General features: G+C 38.4%; 1 protein-coding gene and 1 long non-coding RNA gene across 6 annotated transcripts in view; both read left to right on the top strand.

Moving 5' to 3' along the window:
- Window positions 1-14,018, top strand: part of LOC110063488 (myosin-IIIb-like) — a 42,993-nt gene extending 28,975 nt beyond the window's left edge. For both annotated transcript variants that reach the window (XM_089288124.1, XM_089288125.1), the window contains exons 30-50: window positions 501-556; window positions 668-776; window positions 1,156-1,196; window positions 2,049-2,242; window positions 2,946-3,026; window positions 3,496-3,591; window positions 4,009-4,089; window positions 4,805-4,879; window positions 5,635-5,670; window positions 5,876-5,967; window positions 6,353-6,403; window positions 7,048-7,081; window positions 7,671-7,792; window positions 8,071-8,151; window positions 8,696-8,825; window positions 9,154-9,214; window positions 9,798-9,846; window positions 10,324-10,351; window positions 10,522-10,645; window positions 11,336-11,588; window positions 12,436-14,018. In XM_089288124.1, coding sequence (XP_089144250.1) covers window positions 501-556; window positions 668-776; window positions 1,156-1,196; window positions 2,049-2,242; window positions 2,946-3,026; window positions 3,496-3,591; window positions 4,009-4,089; window positions 4,805-4,879; window positions 5,635-5,670; window positions 5,876-5,967; window positions 6,353-6,403; window positions 7,048-7,081; window positions 7,671-7,792; window positions 8,071-8,151; window positions 8,696-8,825; window positions 9,154-9,214; window positions 9,798-9,846; window positions 10,324-10,351; window positions 10,522-10,645; window positions 11,336-11,588; window positions 12,436-12,732 — 2,091 coding nt within the window. In that variant the 3' untranslated portion in view covers window positions 12,733-14,018. The remainder of the gene's footprint in view (window positions 1-500; window positions 557-667; window positions 777-1,155; window positions 1,197-2,048; window positions 2,243-2,945; window positions 3,027-3,495; window positions 3,592-4,008; window positions 4,090-4,804; window positions 4,880-5,634; window positions 5,671-5,875; window positions 5,968-6,352; window positions 6,404-7,047; window positions 7,082-7,670; window positions 7,793-8,070; window positions 8,152-8,695; window positions 8,826-9,153; window positions 9,215-9,797; window positions 9,847-10,323; window positions 10,352-10,521; window positions 10,646-11,335; window positions 11,589-12,435) is intronic.
- Window positions 14,019-15,826: 1,808 nt separating this feature from the next.
- On the top strand, window positions 15,827-20,701 carry LOC110063461 (uncharacterized). 4 transcript variants are annotated; one of them, XR_016206720.1, is made up of 5 exons: window positions 15,827-16,174; window positions 16,759-16,842; window positions 17,006-17,070; window positions 18,845-19,012; window positions 19,447-20,701. It is a non-coding gene; the product is annotated as an uncharacterized LOC110063461 (long non-coding RNA). The 4 variants fall into 4 exon arrangements; XR_016206721.1 differs by having other exon boundaries at window positions 15,827-16,842; window positions 18,933-19,012; XR_016206719.1 differs by having other exon boundaries at window positions 15,827-16,842.
- Window positions 20,702-21,057: the final 356 nt, after the last annotated feature.

Here is a 21,057-nt window from a genome sequence, read left to right as displayed (position 1 = left end):
ATCAACTTAACGCCACTCCAGCTATGCCTGCATACAGACGTACTAGGTTTGGGATGCCATTTGATTCCAGTCTTCCAATACATGATAAAGTATTAAGAGAAAAAATCAGTCCCTTCCAGCTAAGCAGAAAGCTACCTCCTAAAGGCAGTTAATGAAACAAAGTACTTTGAGACGCTATGCATAAGCTTCCTAAACAAGATAACTGTTTGCGCGCATGATTGATTGAGACGAAACTGATTCAAGAGAATATAAATAGCATTGTCATTCGCGTAAACGCAATGTTCTAATCCAAACGTACTTGTAACTCAATCGGTCTTTAACTCAACAGACCCGTTCCTGAGCCCGCAGATTTCGACAGGGTTTTTGCTAAGCAACAAACGTCAAGATGACGTGACACGATTAAGATTTTTCCAGGAATATTCATAGTTTGCAAACTGTCCGTGGATGAAAACGTTGGCTCTTTATTTCTTAGAATTTTCTTTTTTTTTTCTTTTTCTTAGTATTCGCTCCGTGATCTTTTGGCCAAGCTGCTGCCCGCAGAATCTCACTTTGTGCGGTAAGTAAAAAAGTTACAATAAATAAAGAAACAAAAACAAAAAAAAGCTCTTTCTATAGTACTGGGTCTTTCATATCATTTGCGGTTACTGAGTGTATTTTGTCATAACAGGTGCATTCGACCAAATGAACAGATGGTTGCTGGTAAGTTTGACCAGGAAAAAGTTCAAACACAGCTCAGATACACTGGAGTGCTAGAAACTACAAGAATCCGTCGGCAGGTTAGTAATTAGAACTGGGGGTTTGTCCCCAGACTTAAAAGTGAGATAATAAATAAACAGCATCATAAACAGTACCACATGAAAGTACTGCTCAATAGCTTTCATTTGAATGGTCACACACTAGGGTTTCATCCACGAACTTAAACGTCAGAAAAACCATATGAAAGTGCTGCTAAATAGCTTTCATTTGAGTGGTCTCACACTATGGTTTTATCCACAAACTTAAAAGTTAGAACCACCTTGTACAGCATAATAAACAGTACCACATGAAAGTACTGCTCAATAACTTTCGTTTGAATAGTCACACACTAGGGTTTTATCCATTAGAATGACCTTATACAACGTAATGCTCAGTTTTATTTGTTGTTCAATGTATTAGGGATACTCGGAGAGAATTGTGTTTGCAGAATTTGTGAAAAGGTAAGTTGACTGTAACTGAATGTGATGGTTAAGTTTTTAAGAATGGTTTCCTAAATTGGACAAATATCTTATTTGCAGTTACAAATCAATAAGCAAAGAAAGGTCTTACTTCAACGGTATTTGAGGGTCTGGGCAGATGTAGGGGGGGGGGGTCGGGGGGGCTCGGTCGAACCCCCTAAATTTAAAAAAAAAGAGACATTATACCATGCTGACTTGGCCTCAGAATGCCGGAAATCCCACTTCTGAGGGCCCCCGCAGCCCGGTCTGTATCTTGAACCCCCTTCTCTAAAATCCTGTATCCGAACTAGTGCGTGTAACCTTTCGATGATGGAAAAAAAAAAAAAATACTGGCTTTCCCACTGGGTTATGTAGACTGTAGGGGCTGTTTTTGTTGGTTTTGTTTTTCTGTTTAACCAGTTACTGCAGCAATATAGACTGGTTTTCATTTGAGTGTTGCGAAGTAATTGGTTTTGCACTTACTACGCTACACGATTGGCTTAAAAAAACTCGCGCCAATTTTCATCCAATCAGAAGTAAAACTAAAACCAATCATGACTCGTTTGCACGCGTTTTCCCGCGCTTCTCTTCAGCTACATGTAATTACTTCGAGTTTTGATTGGTTCACAGTATTATCTGTGTCCTTTGTGATTTGCTGGAGTGTTAACTTTGGTTTTGGTTTTACGACACCCAATTGAAAACCGCCGCAATCAGATGAAGAATAACAACAAGCCGGCTGCATAATATGTCTGAAGCGATTTGTCATAACTTAGTTTTTGTAGGTTTCCTTCTCTATTTGTGTCTTCTTTCACTCTCGTCTAAATCTCTTTTTATTTTCTTTCTTGGCTCCCTCAGGTACCAAATACTCGCTTACCCTCTTCACAAGAAAATCCCTGGCGATGCCACGACCTGTAGTAAAATTTTAACAAAAAGTAAGCTAGAGAACTGGCTCATTGGTCGAACCAAAGTGTTTCTCAAGTACTACCACGTGGAGGAACTCGCCAGGCTTCTTGAGATACACAGGAGAAAGGTCGTCACTTTACAGACAGGTTGGTTTGTGTTACAAGCTCGTGTTTGTTACTTTTGTGACAAAGCAAGCTCTGCTGTTTTAAAATTACTTTCCTTCTTCGCCATCGTTAGTTATCCTCATCTCATAATAGGCCATTTCTGGGTTACCTTGTGTCTTTGTTTGTAAGCGAGTCCTCGTAAAAAAACCTTTCACATGAAAATGATTTTGATTTGCATGAAAATGAACTTGTAGGGGGAACACATTTTGATATGAATGGTTTTGCACGAAAACTTTTTTTCACACAGAGGCACAAGGCAACTCGGAAACGGCCTACCGGTCGAGATTGAGACAGTTCTACTAATCAAACTGTTTAATTATTTTTATTCCCAATAAGAAAAGTTAAGGTAAAACTTGTTCCTAACCTGGGGATCGAAACAACCTGCGCGAGCTCTGAATTCTGTGGCATGAATCCCTGGGAATGTTTCTACTCTTCCCGGGATGGGATGCTAGTCCATCGCAGGGTTACCCCCAGCATTAATCCATTTATGCACCTGGGTGGAGAGAGACACTGTGAGAGTTGAGTGTCTCACCCAAGAACACAACACAGTGAACCCAGTCAGGCCCAGACCTGGGCCCCTGGAGCCGAGAATCTGACGCACGATAGATGTCGAAGTTGTGGGCCCTTTCAATCTCTGTTGTCGTTTAGTGAATAGTTTACTAGAAAATTATTCCTTTTCCCGCAGTTATAAGAGGCTGGTTAGTGCGAAGACGGTACGCAATTCTGAAACGAGAAAGGCAACAAGCGGCAATCGTCATTCAAAAACGTAAGTAAATTACCCAAGGTCCTATGAATAACAGATTATTATTGAAAGTTAAATGCCGCTGCTGTTTCTCTTGGACCGTTTTGATCAAAGGCTTCTGTGAGCCAACGTGTGCACGATGAAGGGAGGGCCTGTGGCATCTTGACGTACCTTCTACTTCAGTTGTGAGCTACAAACTAATGGATACTACTAGTGGAAAGAAAGCTTGATGAAATAAGCAAGACTGCTGAAATCTTTGAGACTACTGACGTTTGAGAGTGAGATTTTCGGTGTTAAATGTTTGAAAAATAAAGAAGATCTCTCTGGAAAGAAGTTTTTGGAATAAAGAAACTGTCTTGCATGCAAATCCTGCAAAATCTTGTAATTTTACTATTTTTGGGGAAATATTTTACTATTAAGGCGAGAGTATAAACCAAGCGCTCCACTTCCACTCAGTAAACTTATTTACTCTCGTTTGCCTGGTTCCTGGCAGATTCGCGTGGTTACCTAGCCCGGAAACGTTTTCAACAGGAAGTGAAAAAGAAGAGGAAAGAAAAACGACTCAAGAGCGCCATCAAAATTCAAACAGGTAATATTAGTCTTTCCCAGTTTTCTGAAAAGTCTAAATGCTACATAAAGGTTGTTCCTTCTGAGAGATTATAACGAATTCCTCTCTACAGTGACCCGGCCAATTTTTTTCAGTTCTTATACACGAGCTGTTCCGCGTGGCACATCTTGAAAAGTTTAGCTTGCACTTTTTATCTTATTTATGTAGCTAAACGATTCACAATTCTTTTAAATCTTTTCCATTCTTTCTCTTTACATCACCAATACTCTTACAAGTAGAGAATAAAAAAATCATCAACTTTTATTGTCTTGATGAAAAACCAAATTCTCAGAATTCGCATTGCTATAAATGTATGGTGACCTGTAAGGAGAATTACAATTTTGATCTTATGACTGAAAAGGTTCATCAAGCGGGACTTGGATTTATTTTTCTTCACAGTGGTACGTGGTTATCTTGTGAGGAGACGTTACCAGCGCATGCGTCGTTTGAAACACAAGAGCGCGACCACAATTCAAGCAGGTGAATAGAAGTCTGTCCACAGACGTTCATTTTTTTTGCTGCGAGTTTCGAGCGCGCGAGCGATGCGAGTGCGCGAGAGCGGTGGGGAAGTGGGCGCAATTCTTGTCGTTCTCCAAGGCCACCTCCTTGCGTTTGGTCTTTTTTAAATTCCCTGCGGTTAATACTTTTGCTTGCGATCTCGACGCAAGACAAAACAGAGGGTCTGTGGACAGGCTAGGTAAATGGATATTATGGTGTAAAGGTTGCTTCAGATCAGGTACTGCTTTAGCTTAGCGATAAGCAGCAAGAACATCTGCCATTATTATCACAGAGCTTACTGTAGAACTTTGTGAAGCTTATATTGGGAAGTTACGGTGTTTCTTACAAGCAGAAAGTTGGATTTAGGATCCTTTTTCTAAATAAAGCTGTAGTTAATTTTTTTTCAGTAAAACTGACCAGTACACAAACTGCGCGCTAACAAACCTGTCGTGGTGAATCTATTGGAAATCGCGTAAAATCTCAAATCTTGTGATTTTATTGTTTTGTAGTAAAGTTTCGTAATCTCCTTTCGCATTCCATTTGCTTCTACCTTTAAATAAACTAGAAAAAGTCTGGTGCTTGGCTAGAAAATGTCGGAAAATAACTAATTTGCTGTTTTCCGACATTTTCTAGTCAAGCACCGGGCTTCTTCTAGTTTGAATACGTTTTTCTGAACTCATTTTGTCTTCTGTCACAGCTTATCGTGGTTACCGTGTAAGAAGAAATATGGCAGTCATTAGAAGGAGACAGAAGAGAGCGAAAGAGAAACAAAGTAAGACGTCACATTGCTCGGTGTCACAGCAACGCTTAGAAAACACTTCATCCAAAATGGTTTCCGCGTGGAATGGCTTAACCCAGCCTCTGCGCAAACGTGTTTATGGCTTGTCACGCAAACGTTCTTATAGGACCGTCACACGCTCCTTACCATTGTGACAAGCGCAAAATGTAATTTGCGATAATCCCTAATTAGCATAAATTACCATTTTACCGGTATAGAGCAGAAGGTTGGGAACGGGTTCGAGGTGCGTAGTGTTCAACGGGATTAGAGTTTGAAATTAGTTGCCGTTAGCAGGGTAAGACATTCTACAGTCAACCTTCGCCGTGTACAGTTGTAAAGCTCCTTTTTCCTTTTTCTTGGTCATGCACGAATGTTACTCTCCTATTGTTTATATTTCTTGACGTCGCTGTAATTTACTATCTTTGTGTACACTACGTTTAATTAGGATATCCTAAAACCCCAAGGGCGGCACCACTGCCTTGGTCGGGGAGACACTTTCCTCAATTTTTGCACCTGCTGATTTTTCGGGGTTTTCGTGTCCGGCTTTGGTGTACTTAGACGGGCTGCTTAGAGAGGCTATAGGGAGGGCCTGGAGCTCAGGTTTTGCTAAGTCAGCTCTTAGTTTCGTTTGCTCGCCCCACCTCGTCCCGCGTGGACGCGCTGTTGAATGACTCTGCTGTCTACTATAACATTGGTGGAGTTTGTAATGCGCATTCTGTGAGTCATTGTATGAATTTTTTTTTCAACAGGAGCCAAAGTAAGAGCAGCAGTTCAAATTCAGTCCAGTAAGTAATATTGTAGAAAAACGTTAGGAAATCTTGCACAAATTTGTTACAATGTGACTAGTTTACCGGCTGTTACTTCCACACATGCCACATGTTACTTTCTTTCTTTTTTGTGCAAGAAATTCAAATTCCTCCTACAGGCAATGGATCAGACATTCAATAATTGCAGTTGCTTTTGCAAACTGAGTTTTCTTTCTATTTTCAGATTATCGTGGTTACAAGGCCCGCAAGGATGTTTCCAAGCTCAAAACGGTAGCAGCAAAAATGGAAACCAAAAGGATTTACTTCTTGCAGCAGGTAAGAATTTTGATAAACGTGTTTGAAAATGCTTCCTGTAGCAAGCAGAACTCACTTTTTTGGTGAATATTTTTTTCCTTCTATAAGGAACACTTTACAGTCAATGTACTCTGCTATTGAGGGATGTTCCGTTTGTATTTAAAACTTATTGAGTATGGCTATAACCGCAAGCTATTCTGGAACGAAAAGTCTATGACTTTGTTGTGGGTTTTGATAAAATGGGGCGCTAGTAACGATTTTCAACTAGCAATCGCCCGTGTAGAATAAAGGAGCACCCACGACACTGGGCTCAGATAAAATTGCTTTGAAATTCTGCAAAATCTGTCTCGATTTCATCAAAATTTTAGCAAATATGAATACACTGTATTTCCATTTTTCTTTTCAGATCGAGGATTCATCAGACGTGTTGCTAAGAGCTCAGAAGGGACACAAAAATGTACGAAAATTTATTTAGTATTTCTTTTTACAGTTGAATATCCTTGATACGACCACCCACCACCTTTAATTTGGGCCATGAAAATGTGGTTGTGTGAAAGGCTTGGTCTTATGAGGGACGGACCATTATTTTTTGAGAGGAAGGAGGGGGGGGATTGGGCAATGCCCCCCAAAATTCCTGCACAATAAAAACTGCTGAAAAAAACTGAAATCGTGCAAGGGGAGTCATGGGAAAAAAAAAATCCAGCAAGTGCTTTCTACCATCCAGGTCCTGTGTTTGACTTTGAAAAATAATTATTGCACAAGCTATTACCCACCAGAAACCTAAAGGTGAGAAAAACATATCATGCCCCAGAAAATTGCCCAACGCCCCACCGTAAAAAATATTATAGTGCGTCCCTAACAAGGTTCTTATGATAACAAAAGACCAGACGAAAACGTTGCCATGATACCGTATTAGCGGGTGGAGAAAAGGTGGAGTTATACCTTATTTGTAATCAACAGCTAGTTTCTCAACAGAAACCAGGTAAACCTAATGAGAACAACATATCTGATCACGCGACGGAGAGACATAAGGGCTTTAAGATTTACCACCAGTACTGTTACTACGATGTTAGTTCTAAACAAGCTTTCGTCTGATTGCAGGTGGATCTCAAAAAGGGCGCTATCGTGATCAAAGGTTTGTTCACCTTGACCAATATGGTTTAAATCGATCTTCAGTCGTGTACACAGAGGCTGCTGACCAGTGAGATCGCGGCTCCTGAAAAAGCGCATGTTTTAGCGCTCGCTGACAAAACTCAATGGTCTTAACCTCTGTCCAAAAAGGAAATGTTTGGCAACCAAACACGATCAGACATTGTTTGGCGACCAAACATGTTGATGCAGCACTGAGTGGCCAGGCCGTTTCAAACACGTTTGAACGAACAAAATGTTTTACAATGTTTGATCAAATGTTTGACTTCGTTCAAATTTTATTAAACGCGATCCAACACGGCCAAACAAGGTGTCCAAACGGGAAAATGACTGGTCAACAAACAATATTGGATCGTGTTATTTTTTCCCCTTGGTTTTTTTTAATTTGAATTTCACACCTTATTTACAAAGTACATTACTTATTGATCGTGTTTGATCGCCAAGCATTTTCCATTTGGACAGGACTTCATACACTTTCCAAAGCAGCGAGAAGAGACAAAATTTCATTTTGTACACGTAGATACTGTGGAATCAAGGGTTTTGTTTGGTTTTCGCGCTATTTTTTATATCTACAGAAGGAAGACGTAAAGATCCTGAAGAGTTTTGGTCAACCTCTGGAGTAGGACGTTTGACAAACGATGATGAAGAAGCGCTGGCCTCACAGCAAGAGACACAGATGATCTTCTTTATACAACAGGTCAGCAGTTTACGACGACGCTCTCTTTGGCTTGTCACGCAATTTCCCTCGCTCTTTCATGTGGACTCGTCATGCAAACCTTTACTTGACGTGTATGCTATCGTCAAGCAAGCTTTTCTTCATTTGAAGGAAAGATTGCGTTACAAGTGAGAATTCGTCTTTTCATGGAGCAGCTAGCCATTCTGTCTTTTTCTACTGTTTATTTCGTCTCGTACTAAAGACTACTATTGAGATCCTTAGCTTTTTCAGTGCTGTTGATGTTGCTATCTATTTTCAAGGTAAATTCGTCCTGGAATAATCTGCTAGAACACACCAAAACACAACGACACTACAACTCCGAGCCACCGCCCAGTCCACCGGTAGGTTTTTTTTTTTTATATCAAGCGATAAATTATAGAGATTTATGTTGCTTTTAATAATTCCTATTATTTTGATTTGGATTTAACGTTGTTTTCAAACTTGCTGCGCATCTTTTTGATGAGTTCGTTTTGAGAATTTTCGTTTTAGCTGCATCCTGCTCTCTTCGCCATTGCTTTTACCTTGAGCCTGTAACCAGATTTAGTTCGCTAGAAGACTGGATTCGGATTGCAGAAAGTATTTGTTCTTCCCCCTTCCATAAATCCCCCCGCAATGACTGTGATTTCTTTGAATGAATATTTTACGCTCGTCTTGCACTTTGTGGAGTTTAAGAAAACCGCAAAGACAACGGCAACGGATACGTCGTTAAACAAAAGGTTTTTAAAATGAACAATACAATGGCTGTGCACGTGCATTATAACTCTTGGTACATTTCTTTGCCGTCCTCTGTAAAACAACAACGTGAAAAGACCAAATTCTGCGTTGTCTGGAGAACGTGAACCACGACGGAAAATTGTATTAAAATTCACTGTTGGTCATGTTTAGACTCCGCCGAGACCGGTCAAAGTACAAGTACTTCCTAAGGGACCACCGCAAAGTGGACGACACCACGACAGAGCCCCTGCTAGTAATGTCCCCAGAAGTCCACAACGGAGGAGCTTCGAAGTGCGGCCAAGTAAGTTACGGTTTATTAACTAGTCTTGGTAGAAATATTTATTTTAAAAAGGTTGAAATGAAAACAAAAGTATTAGAGAAGGAGAGCAGAACAGAATGTGTAAACTGAATAGGATTGATAAGAGTCTCAGCGAGAATAGAAACCAAGCTTGGGGAGTTTGTGTGAGAGCGCGTTTTAAGCTGAGATTGGATCATTGTTGAATCCAGCAAGTTAATGTTGATTTTGACGTCTGCCAGTAATAATGAAAGTACGAACAACAACAGTAGCAATTTTTATTGTCGCCGGATTTTCTGACTGGTAACTTGCTACTCTCTGGAAATGTTTACAGGAGAACTTGTGTTAGCGGAGATGCATAGCAAAGATTCCTCACGAAGCACCCGTAGTTACAGGTTTGTACAAATTTCTAGTTATAAGAGCGGCCTGTCTCTTTCCTCTTGTTACCAATGTGCTCTCTGATTCAACCAAGGGACGGACCGTAATTTTTTGGAGGGGGGAGGGAGGTTCGGCAATTTTCAAATATATTCCTGCGCAGTAATAACTGCTGAAAAAAAAAGAGATCGTGCCAGGGGAGCCATGGGGGAAGAATCGAGCAGTGTTTTCCACTACCCAGGTCCTGTGTTTGACTTTTAAAAATAATTCTCACACAGGCTTTTGCCCACCAAAAATAAATCATGCACAACCTAAAGATTAGAAAAACATTCATGCACCAGGAAATTGCCCACCCCCCGCCCCACTCCTGCCCCTCAAAGCAATAATGGTCCATCCCTAACCACTATACATCAAATGTAATTGGTTGTGCAAACAACTTGTGAGACCCTGATACGTTTATTAAAGAGAGAACCCACCACATGATCCTCTCTTGTATTTCAATGACTTTGTACTTAAAGAACACCTTTTTTCTCGAATATTCTACACTAGACATTTTAACCGTAAGTAATAAGCTGATTTTGAGGTCACTGTTTCATTCTTCAGGAAAGAGATCTGGTCTGCAGGAGATGAAACGTACTTTAAACATTTCGCGGTGAGTTTTGCTACCGTTATTTAAATGAATGTGGCGTTACCTCGAAGACACGCTTAAGACATAGCAGAACTGTCGTGGACGACATTAGATAAATGAATTTATTTGAACAAGTTGTTCAACCATTATTCAGTTGACTAAGTTTGTCTCGTCATACTGGCCAGCTCTCTACAATGGCCTGGGTTCTTTTAGTCGTGACCTTAAGTTTAGGGTTTTCTTGAAACCTCTGTACAACGGATAGCTTATTCCGCACAGGGTTAAGGTTGTAAATCGTCTAAAATGTACCTTAATTTGGGAAGACGACGATCGAGCTCTCATACAGAAACAATGGAAGGGTATTGCATGTCGTCGTTAGTCCTCTCCAAAAATAAAATAAAATAAATAAAACCCATAATTTGGACATTTCACGACAAATGATACGTTGTGTTGAAAGTTAATCTTGTATTCAGTTAAAAAGATATTTTTTCTTTGTCTTTTCAGGATGATAGGCTGAAAAAGGAATCTAAAGGTAAAACACGTTAATTGTAATACCTGTGTAAAGCGAGTTAAAGTTGAAAGATAATCGCCTTTGAATAAGACTCCCCGGTTAGTACAGGGTACAACCTTAAACGCTCAGAATTAGAATGAAGCTCATTATCATCTTCATTACGAACAATCCATGCTGTTGTTTTGTTGCAGATCAAGAGCGCCGTGTCCGAAATATGCTGTCTATTGTTGTAGGAAAACCCTCTGACACTGTTGAGCGGACAGAGAGTCCTCCAAAAGAAACGGCAAAACCAACACCTGTAGTGGCAAAGGCCAGGTAGGATTCAAAATGTCTGTGTATTATTATGCTGTACAAGGTGGTTCTAACTTTAAAGTCTTGCGGATGAAACCCTAGTGTGTGGCCATTCAAATGAAAGCTATTGAGCAGTACTTTCATGTGGTACTGTTTATTATGCTGTACAAGGTGGTGCTAACTTTTAAGTCTGCGGATGAAACCCTAGTGTGTGACCATTCAAATGAAAGCTATTGAGCAGTACTTTCACGTGGCACTGTTTATTATGCTGTACAAGGTGGTTCTAACTTTTAAGTCTGCGGATGAAACCCTAGTGTGTGACCATTCAAATGAAAGCTATGGAGCAGTACTTTCACGTGGCACTGTTTATTATGCTGTACAAGGTGTTTCTAACTTTTAAGTCTGCGGATGAAACCCTAGTGTGTGACCATTCAAATGAAAGCTATTGAGCAGTACTTTCACGTGGCACTGTTTATTATGCTGTACAAGGTGGTTCTAACTTTTAAGTCTGCGGATGAAACCCTAGTGTGTGACCATTCAAATGAAAGCTATTGAGCAGTACTTTCATGTGGTACTGTTTATTATGCTGTACAAGGTGGTTCTAACTTTAAGGTGTGTGGATGAAACCTCAGTAGTGTGTGGTCATTCAAATGAAAGCTATTGAGCAGTACTTTGAGGAGGTGTTGTTTATGATTATGCCTGATTTTTGTACAGAAATTTCTTTGAGAATCAAGCAAAACCACCAGAACCAAAACCTGTCGTGAGAAGGACAAAGAGCAATGAATGGAAACCAAAACCAGCGCCACAGGAACCCCCCAAGAAGCCTGCGTCACCACCTGTTTTACAAGAAAAACCTGTTCGTGAAAAACCGAAACCAAAGGAGCCTCGAAATCAAGCAGATCTAGTCAGGCTTGCTCTGGCTCAACAGGAAAGACCACGCTCATCTTCTGAGCCCGTCCAAGAATTGGTAAGGAAAATAGATTCTATCCAATAGGTCCTTTGCAGCTGGGGTCACGTGACCAAATTTTTCCTAAAAATTTTTTGTATTATGGGCTATAACTAAAAGAATGCCAGAAAGAGCGCATCGAAAATACCAAAATGGCCAAGTTTGAGGCCCCAGGATAAAACGAGTAAGTTTATACCATAGTTTGAATTTTCGGAAAATTTAGAGGATTCGTATGGAAAATGTTGCTGGAGAGCAAGGTCTTGCTCTCCAGCAACATTTTTCCATACAAATCTTCTTATTCTTTCAAAAATTCAGACCATCATAAAATCTCATTCTCTGATGATGGGGGCCTCAAACTTGGCCATTTTGATATTTTCGACATGCATTTTCCATTTCTGGCATTCGTTAAGTTATAGCCCATAATTTTATGAAAAGTAGGTCACGTGACGGCTTAGCTGCAAAGGGCCTATTGTCTCTCGAACAACTCGGAAAACAACGGCTCGCCGTACGTTTGGGCTAACAGCTCTTTGGATCGTTACGGTTTTGGAATTTTGTTGTCCTTTGGACAACAGAGCTTTAAAGCCTGACACTTTCTGTTGTCATGGATGTCACACACGATGTCACAGTTTCTCACTGCACAGACCGACCCTAAGCCTGTAAATAACTTATTTATTTTATTCTTCTCTCTCATATCACTTGTAAAATTATTGACCTTTTCCCACACACACATCGCGCGCGCGTTACCGTGACCTTGGTCAGAGATAGGAAAATGCGGACATTGCTAAGGACCAATCAGATTGCAGGATTCGTTGCCGTGCCCTCTTAGAGAAAAATAAACCTCAGTCTTCTCCTCTCTATTTTCTTTCAGCCTCGTATTCCTCCTCCAGACTACAAGCTTCCTCCAGACTACAAGCTTCCTCCAGAAAAACTCGGCTATTTACGTCACGTGACCCCAGGACCCAAACAAGTGATGCCGGACAATTTTCACATAGAAAGCATTCATCTAAGACACGCTTATCGACCCAGTTCCTCTCAATCTGAGGTACCGCGCTACGCTCACTTACTGCGGAAGACTGGAAGGAGAGGAGAACTGGGGATAGAAGATGAGGAAGACAGTGACGTCACACGAATATGCTTTAATGTGCCTTTGGTCGGTGTGACGTGAGAGCAAACGACTGTGTTTTGCCCTTTGCATTTAAATCTGAGATGAGTAGTGGGGCACTGAAGTTCAGATTAGAAACGTAAAGGGGACTAGAAACTAATTGAGCCGTATCTAAAACAGACCGAGTAAAATATAGGGCTTGTCCTTACCCAGTCCTTTGCCATCATAAAAAGATCGCTAACCAATCGTAGTCGTGTTGTTAACAGGATTTTTCATTCCTCGTCGGCTACATTGTGAATTCATTTGGACTTAGAAGTGTCACAATTACTTCGAAATCGAATTTTGATGCAATATGCACACGTTATTTTCGATTCATATTTAATATGCACGGTTTATAACTTAAGTCCAGATAAGTGTTATTTATATAGTGGTAGAGTTCGTACGCAATTTATTTAATATCCTTGCAGAAAATTGCTAAAACGACAAATTGTTATATTTCGAATTATTTACTGCCTGCGGATAGTACTTAGAAGTTTTTATAAATTGAGACCGTTGAACGGTGGCCGGGGTCTTATCTAACAGCGATTAAAACTTGACTTCTCTTTACATTCGTGAACTCATTGACAAGCAGTCATGTGTTGAGAATATTACAGATCATCAAATATGGAATAGTCGTGATGTGTCTGTAAGTTCTCAAATTAACTTGACAAGAAAAGTAAGGCAATAAGTTAAGGTTACCGCATGCCATGTCTAAGCCATATAGCGCGTCCGATTTAAACTGTAGATTCCTAAACCCCTATATTAAATTATAGCTTATATAGCTGGCTATCAAACTATACCTACCTATCACATTTAGAGGTCAAAAGAAAATTCGGCATTTCATTTTATTTCAAAATTCTTGGTATAGTTTGATAGCCAGCTCCGTAAGCTTCAATTTGGTATAGGAAACGTTCGGAAGATTTGGTAGTTCGAGATTAGAAACAAAAAGGTTTCAATGCGAAAAAGGCGGAGATAAGTTGTCTGTATTTAAATATATATTTGATAAAACGTGTAGTTATAAATTTGTTTAAACCATTTATTTTCGCCTGGGCGATATTTCAATCTGTTTATCTATATCTACTGTGCACTTGATGCGTTTTTGTAAAAAAAAAATTTTTATAATGAGCTGGCTCACACTAAAACTCTAAAAGTAAACTTTAAATCTTTTCTTTAATAGAAAGCACGTTCAAAACAGGTCGTTGAAAGTGTCCTTTTGCGATTGAAAAAAATCAGACCTGTAAGCAGTCATATTTTCTATTTCCTTCAAAATGTTGAATTCCAGTGAATCAATAAATACGATAATTATTATATGTGAAGTTGTCTCAGCTTACTTTAAGGTCATTCCCCAGTATTGCATTGCGCATCCTTACTGCGTATAATTTATGGCGTCATTAGCGCGCGTTCGTGTACGTGCACATTGAAAACATGGCGGATTTGCCTTGATATTGTGTTCTGTCAGTTGAAAAATGGCTATAGCTCACTAACGAGCTCGGGCACCCCAATTTTTTTTCCAGTCATTTTAATCAACTAATCATTAGCTTTGAGTGAGAAAAGACTGATCTGATTTCTATTGTTGAAAATTGAATAAATAACGAGAACAGCAGCTGCACTGTAGTCTTTTCTATTTTGCAGTTTCATAGCCGTGGCAAGCAATTTGGTTGCAATATTTTCACAAGGATTCAGCTTTCTGTCAAAATCAAACATAAAAAGTTTATTTGTGTCTGACACAAGTATTGACTAGTTTGAGGCGTGTTTTCATGAGTCTGGGCTCACAAAGAGTTTACAATAACTTGGAATGCGTTATAGTAATAAACATTAAATAACGCGAAAATGGGACATTTTCAATGCCTCACTGCTCCTTAACGAGCATGGGCACCCCCTTTTTTATTTCATAATTAAAGTTCTCATTGCCTTTCCACTGAATGAGTAAGAAAAAAATTCTAACGTCAGGTAAAAAAATAACTGCCAAAAATTTTTACTTACCCTTTTACTCGTGACCTGAACCTAACCACTCCTAGAAGATGCAAGCTAAAAAGACTTTTTGTCAACTCTGATCCAAGATGTACATTTTTGCCAAGAAACACACATCAAATTGTTCCTTTAATTTAAGAAGGTGCAATGTATCTATTGAGACTTTTCAATATTAACTCCATGTGTTTGGCCACTGATACCCCGAAACGTAGCGGCATTCAGAAAAAGAAAAACGCGCTTAATGGGTACCATTGCACGGATTTTGCGCACCTTACAAGTTATGACTCTTATGACTCTTGCTTACGGAGATACGTTTTCAGTAAGTTCCTCCACAATGTAACATATACATGATCCCATTGTTAAAACGTAACCCTGTGGAAGCACTAATGCAAAGGTTTTAGTTAGAAATCAAGAAGTTTTAGCAACTGAGAATCATGTGGTCTCAGAACCTCCTTTTCCTCGCGCCAAGGCCCCGCGGCTAAGAAAGACAGGCAGTCCTGGGACTCAAATTGAATTTGCAATGCCGTTAATTTTCAGCACCCTTGCACGAGGTCACCTCTTCCTTCGAATCTTTGCCTAATACCGAGTTTACATTACAAGAAATGTTCCCAAACGTGTTCCAGACACAAACTCTTTCTGCTGAAACAAACTGGGGGGAAATGCGCTTACTTATTCCGGGCCTATTCAAGAGCCAGAAACAGCAAGCGACCTCAAGATGTAAGTATTGTCTTTGACCATCCTCGGCATGTAAGGTTACATTTAATGAAAACTTTACGTGTTATTGCTACTTTTGATTACTTAATTGGATGAAAAGACGTTTACATGCTTAGTTAGCCAAAATAAATCGATAAATTAATGAATAGTGGACTAGCCTGTCCTTATTTTGACTTTTTATTTATTTTTGACTTACGCTGTTTTTGGTCTGTATTAGACTTACGATTGATTAATTGATCGATTGTTTGAACATCGTGGGCATAATGTTGCAAAAAGCAGGCAATACATCGCTTACTAACTATGTGTATTGTATTGTAATTTATTTTTATTATTTATTTATCAGGTAAAACATGGAGCACATGAACATAACGTGACAGCCCTGGAGTACTAAAAGGCCAATGGTGGATGGCATATACCCGGGGTGGGGGGGGGGGGGGGGGGGGGAGAGAGACTCCTATATAAAAAGGACAGGGGTACTCGTTGTACCTTTTAGGAGTTAAAAAAGCAGTTTTAGTACCTCCAAGGGTGTTCAGCGTCAAAAGGTCCACAGCAGGAGCTTTAGCGGTACCTTTTAGGGTATTAAGCTGAAAAAATATGACAGGTGATAATGTGTTGTTTTAGAATTGGTGCTTCTAAGCGGTGAAAAAATTTCGAGCCACACCCACAAAGCAGGATCTTGGTAGCTCTTAGGGGTTATTCTCAAAATTTCTGACAAGCATCCCCATCCTTTTTACATGGGAGTCACCCCCTACTTCCGGGGCCAGATAAAGCTGTTGAAAAGGTAATTTTCTGTGTATATATAGAAGTTAGCAAATGTACATGACAGTTACAAGTACTGTTTGTAGTATCAGTTGGAATTCTTTCTGTTAAGAATTGATGAAGGGGATAGCACTGTTATTGAATATGACACCATTATCTTAGTGTAGAGATTTCAGGACTCCTGTATTACAACTGCTAACCTTATCTTGATGTAAGCATTGAATGTTGTCCTTCAGTAGCATATTGGATGTTCTAGGTTTCTTTTTGGTGGGGCTAATCTACTGTGTTTAGTAAAGGCAAGTCAATGATTCCATTGATCGGCAAAAGCTTGAAAAAGACTTGGCTAAATATTGTAGTTTGAGGTCTCATTCAAAAGAACACTAGATTATCTTGATGTGTTGAGAAGGTTGAACAATGACCATATTCACCTGGAGAATGTAACGTGTCGTGTGTGTGCTAAGTGTACTAGGTAAAACTGCCGTTCAGTTTATCACTTTTATTAAAACACTGTTTTTATCCATTTTCAATGTTGCTTGTATTAACTTCTATTCAAAAGTGAACAGCAAGGGATAGGTCTTTCACCAAAATATTTTCATTTATTATCAGGCAAACAAGATCAAAGTAAACAACAACATACGTGTAGGACAACTGCTGTAAGATCACTGGAGGAGTCAGATACTGCTAGACCAGGTCAGTGTATATTTCTGTTTGCAAGTGTAACTTTTCCTACATTTTTATGTAATATTATTGCTACTGTTATTAGTGGTTTTTCCATCAGTTAAATTTACAATGCTAAATATAACAACAGTAGCAAATTGTAAGTAATTCAGCAATATGTTTGTATATCTTTCAGGGCAAACAAGAAACACAAGACGCCAAAAGATCAGTGGAGGAAGTGAAATACATCAGACATGGCAGGTCAGCTGAAGTTTTTGTTTTCTAGTGTCAGTTGACTAGTGTATCACTATAATTTTAATCTGTTTGAAGGACAGGTACAGTGTACCATTATAGGTTGGAGTTCAGTCTTGAGAAATTTGGTTGAATGACACTTATTGGTGTCAAGATAATTTGGGATCATCCATGCCTTTTTCGATAAGACAAAAAGAGCTGAAAGTTCTTTTTTTTTGCAAGGATTTATCACCTGAAACTGGTGCTTCTTTGTCTCACTACAAGCAATTAATGTGTAGATCTAGTCAATTTTTAAAATTTCTTTCTCCTGAGGTTTGAAAATGTTGGCCCTCGTAAACTTAAAAAAGACCTTGAAATGCCCAGAGAGGCACAAAATAATCATGAATTCTCCCCAGTTATTGTGATATTTTGGGGGTGTAAGTTTTCAAAATTTGTTAACTGTACAATATTTCCTAGTTGCTGATTTACTTTATTCTCATCACTTGTCTGCTTGATAGAGAAGTGAAATAATTTGTAAGGAGAAAATTATTGACAACTGACAGATGATTCCAAATTTTAACTGGCAATTCATGTTATCATCACAACATCTGTTCTGACCACTGAAAGTTGATGCCAAATTTTAAGTGACAAATCAGGTTTTGATCTCAGCATCCTTACTCACTGACAGATGATGCCTATTTTAACGTGTAACTGACAAGACATGTTTTGATCTCCAAATGGTTCTTGACAAATGACAGATGCTTACAAATTTTAACTGACAAATCATGTTTCTATCACAACATCCATACTGACAAAATTCTCTATTACATAATTTTGGTGTACAAATTATCCTCTTTAAGTTATTGTTTGGAAGGACAAAAAGATACTGCTAAACCTGAGCGTGCACAAAACTGTCATTCAAGGATGGAAATTAAATGTATGACCTTGAAACCAAACCTTTTAGTTTACAAAAATTGTGTGATTGTCTGAAAAGCTGTATACTACATTGTTCCATGGGCTTGAAACTTCCTATCTACAAGTTTTTTTTTTTCAAGTTTTCCTTTACAGAACTTTTCCAGCTACCAGAAAATGTAATGTGAACCAACAAAATAACTCGCATGATTAGGCAAAAATGGTGTCAGATTGGCCCATCATGATCTTTTTTGCGAGCATGGTGACATTTTTTTTAGTTTATTTCTTTGAAACAACGCTTGGTAGCGGACATTCAGGGAAAGTTTCAAAAAAAATTGTTTGACATCATTTATTTCTAAGGAATCACCCTAAATTATGCAGTTCATGTTTTCTCTCATTATGTTTTCCTATAGCTTACATTAATGCCTCCAAACAGTTGTAATTGAGAAATCATGTTTTAATGTGAGCATTCTTATCGACAGTCATCAGTTGACTCCAAATTTTACCAACTAATCATGCTATCATACTATCTCAGCATCCTTCTTACATCCAACAGATTACCTCAAATTTTGACTGAAAAAAACAACAACGAATCTAAACATGTTTCTTGTAACAACTGATGGCTCACTGAAATCAAGGAAAAAGCAGAGCTTTCTTTACATATTCCTAAATGAGAAAATAAGATTTTTTGCTGAAAGGTTTGTTTGCATGTTCATTGAAAGAGAAACTGGTTGGCAAATATCAGCTGAACTGTGTAATTAGAACTAGGTAATTACTGATTTTCTTTTTCAATTTAGAGCTGAAATTTGTTGGAATATTTTCAAGTATTTGGGACTTATCTTAGTTTTCTTTCAAGTCTTCTTGTTGTCACCGGAACGTTTTGTTTTACAAGGTTGGCAGAGCAACAGTAAATTGAGAGAGTACATTTATTTCAAATATTCCAGTCACAAAAGGGAAGCTTTCAATGGTTATTGTTGCAGAGGCTGGCTAATCTTCACTTGTTGTTGTTTAAACAGCAACATCAATAACAACAGCAGCAGCAACAGTAGCAGCAAAAACAGTAAATTGTTGAATCAAATATTTGTGCCACATTGCCATTAATTTTACTACTGGCATTTCTATTGATGGATTCGAAAGCCTGTGCTATAGTGTACTAACCAGTCTGCAAATTCCACTTTTTTTTTTCTTCTCTGTTTAAAGAGCAATGATAATCATGAATTAGGTCAAAGCCATTATCAATTTAATAGCTACTGTAAATTAATGTTGAGGTTTTCTGATCCCATTAGCTTACAAAAGTCATCAAAATCCAATTTCTGCTGACAAAATCAGTACATTGTCGAGCAAACAGGTGATGAGAATAAAGACAACCATCAATATGGGATAGGATGGAGAAAGCTTTGTGTAGTTGTAGATAAAGTGCAAATGCAGCACAAATACATTACAAAGCTCAGTGTGACACATATCAAACAATTTTTTTTTCTTTCTTTCTTTCAGGATTTCTCAGTGACCAGACGATTGAGGGAAGATAAAGGCAAAGACAAAGACAAGACACGACACGACACTGGAGGCAATATTAAGAAGTTAGGACACTTGAGACAGACATACATGAAGTAGCAAGGGACCAAAGTAAGACTGATTGAGAGATTTTTTTCGAACCGAAAATAGGACTAATCAGATAGTTTTTGTTCGTGGACTAAACGTTAGGATCGGCGATGTTTTCTTCAAAATTAACTAGAATGCAAAGGCTATCGATAAAAAATGAACTGGCCCGAAAAAGGATTTACAGTTAGGGTTTGTGGAAAATGTTTCGTCAGGTTTGTTTCACAGTTTTAAATCCAGTTTTTTTTTTTTTTTTTGTCTTTCACGATGCGAGAGCTTCGTGGATTGTGTGACTGATGCGTACGTGACTCTTGAAAATCAGTGGTGTTACGTTACACTAGCGGCCGTTGAGACTGTGTTAATAAGACTTTGTGCGGGAGATTCAAGTGTTAATTTAGCAAATAAAGATTGTGAAGTGCCTTTTGATATTTTGTTGACTTGTTTAGGCAAGGCAGCAGGGTACCAAACGAAACTTTATTTTCTTTATTTTCTGAGTTACCAGTTCAAATACGGCAACATTTCCTGCTTTTGAATACTTCCCGTTCTAAACTTTTTAACATATTCTGTACGGTCGTTGGTGTAATGTAACACCACTGTTGTTCAATAGTCAGGTACGTTTCTATCGTATAATTCACCGAGTTCTCGTATCGTGAGCTTCGTAAGTCGTTGATTTTCTTTGAGAAGCAAATTTTTATAGTTAGCCTTCGTGTTTAGAATAACAACTTTTTGCTAGTTTTCTTTCACGGACCAAAATTTTGTACAAAATCAATTTCTCTTGTTTATTAAATGTTTTCTAAACATTGTCTTGGCTGCCTAAATTTACTCTTAGGGTAACCCATGTCAAAATTTTTAATTTTCCCGCCAAAAAACTTAGAAAAAATACAGGCGCCTAAAATACGCATGCGCCGTTTTTTTCAATTTTTTTCCTGGGGCTATTTTCAATTACTGTATTGTCACACTTTTTTTAACTTTTCATAGTCAATCCTCGTTGAAAATTTTTATTTTCCCGCCAAAAAACTTAGAAAAAATACGGGCGCCTAAAATACGTATGCGCCGTTTTTTTTTTAAATTTTTTCCTGATAATATTTTTTAATAACTGTGTATTACTCGAAAGTATTATTTATTCGCTCAATAAAAGTAATAAATCCAACGCTTAAACTTGTTTTGTCTTCTTTTGTTTCTTTTATTGACGTTAAATAACTTAAATTAAATGATGACAAATCAATAAGTCACAAGTTTTCTTTAATTAGTTTATTGAAATTCAATAAAATTAATTACAAAGGTGTCAGTATAAAAATTTGCCTTATATATACTAAGACTTTTGGCGGGAAAATTTGAAAAAATTTGCACAGCGTTTCCCCTGACAACTTTTTTGCCAAAAATTTAAAAGGGGTACCCCCTTGTATTTTTCCCGCCAAAAAAAAATTCAACACAAACTAACGAAAAAATTTTGATTCCAATAATTCGAGTTTTTCCGAAAACTAAGATTTTGAATCCAGTGAATAT

The sequence above is a fragment of the Orbicella faveolata genome, unplaced genomic scaffold (genome assembly GCF_042242905.1).
Source record: "Orbicella faveolata isolate gen_17 unplaced genomic scaffold, um_ofav_v1 contig_15, whole genome shotgun sequence".
NCBI lineage: Eukaryota > Metazoa > Cnidaria > Anthozoa > Scleractinia > Merulinidae > Orbicella > Orbicella faveolata.
This window is presented reverse-complemented; position numbering and strand designations above follow the sequence as displayed.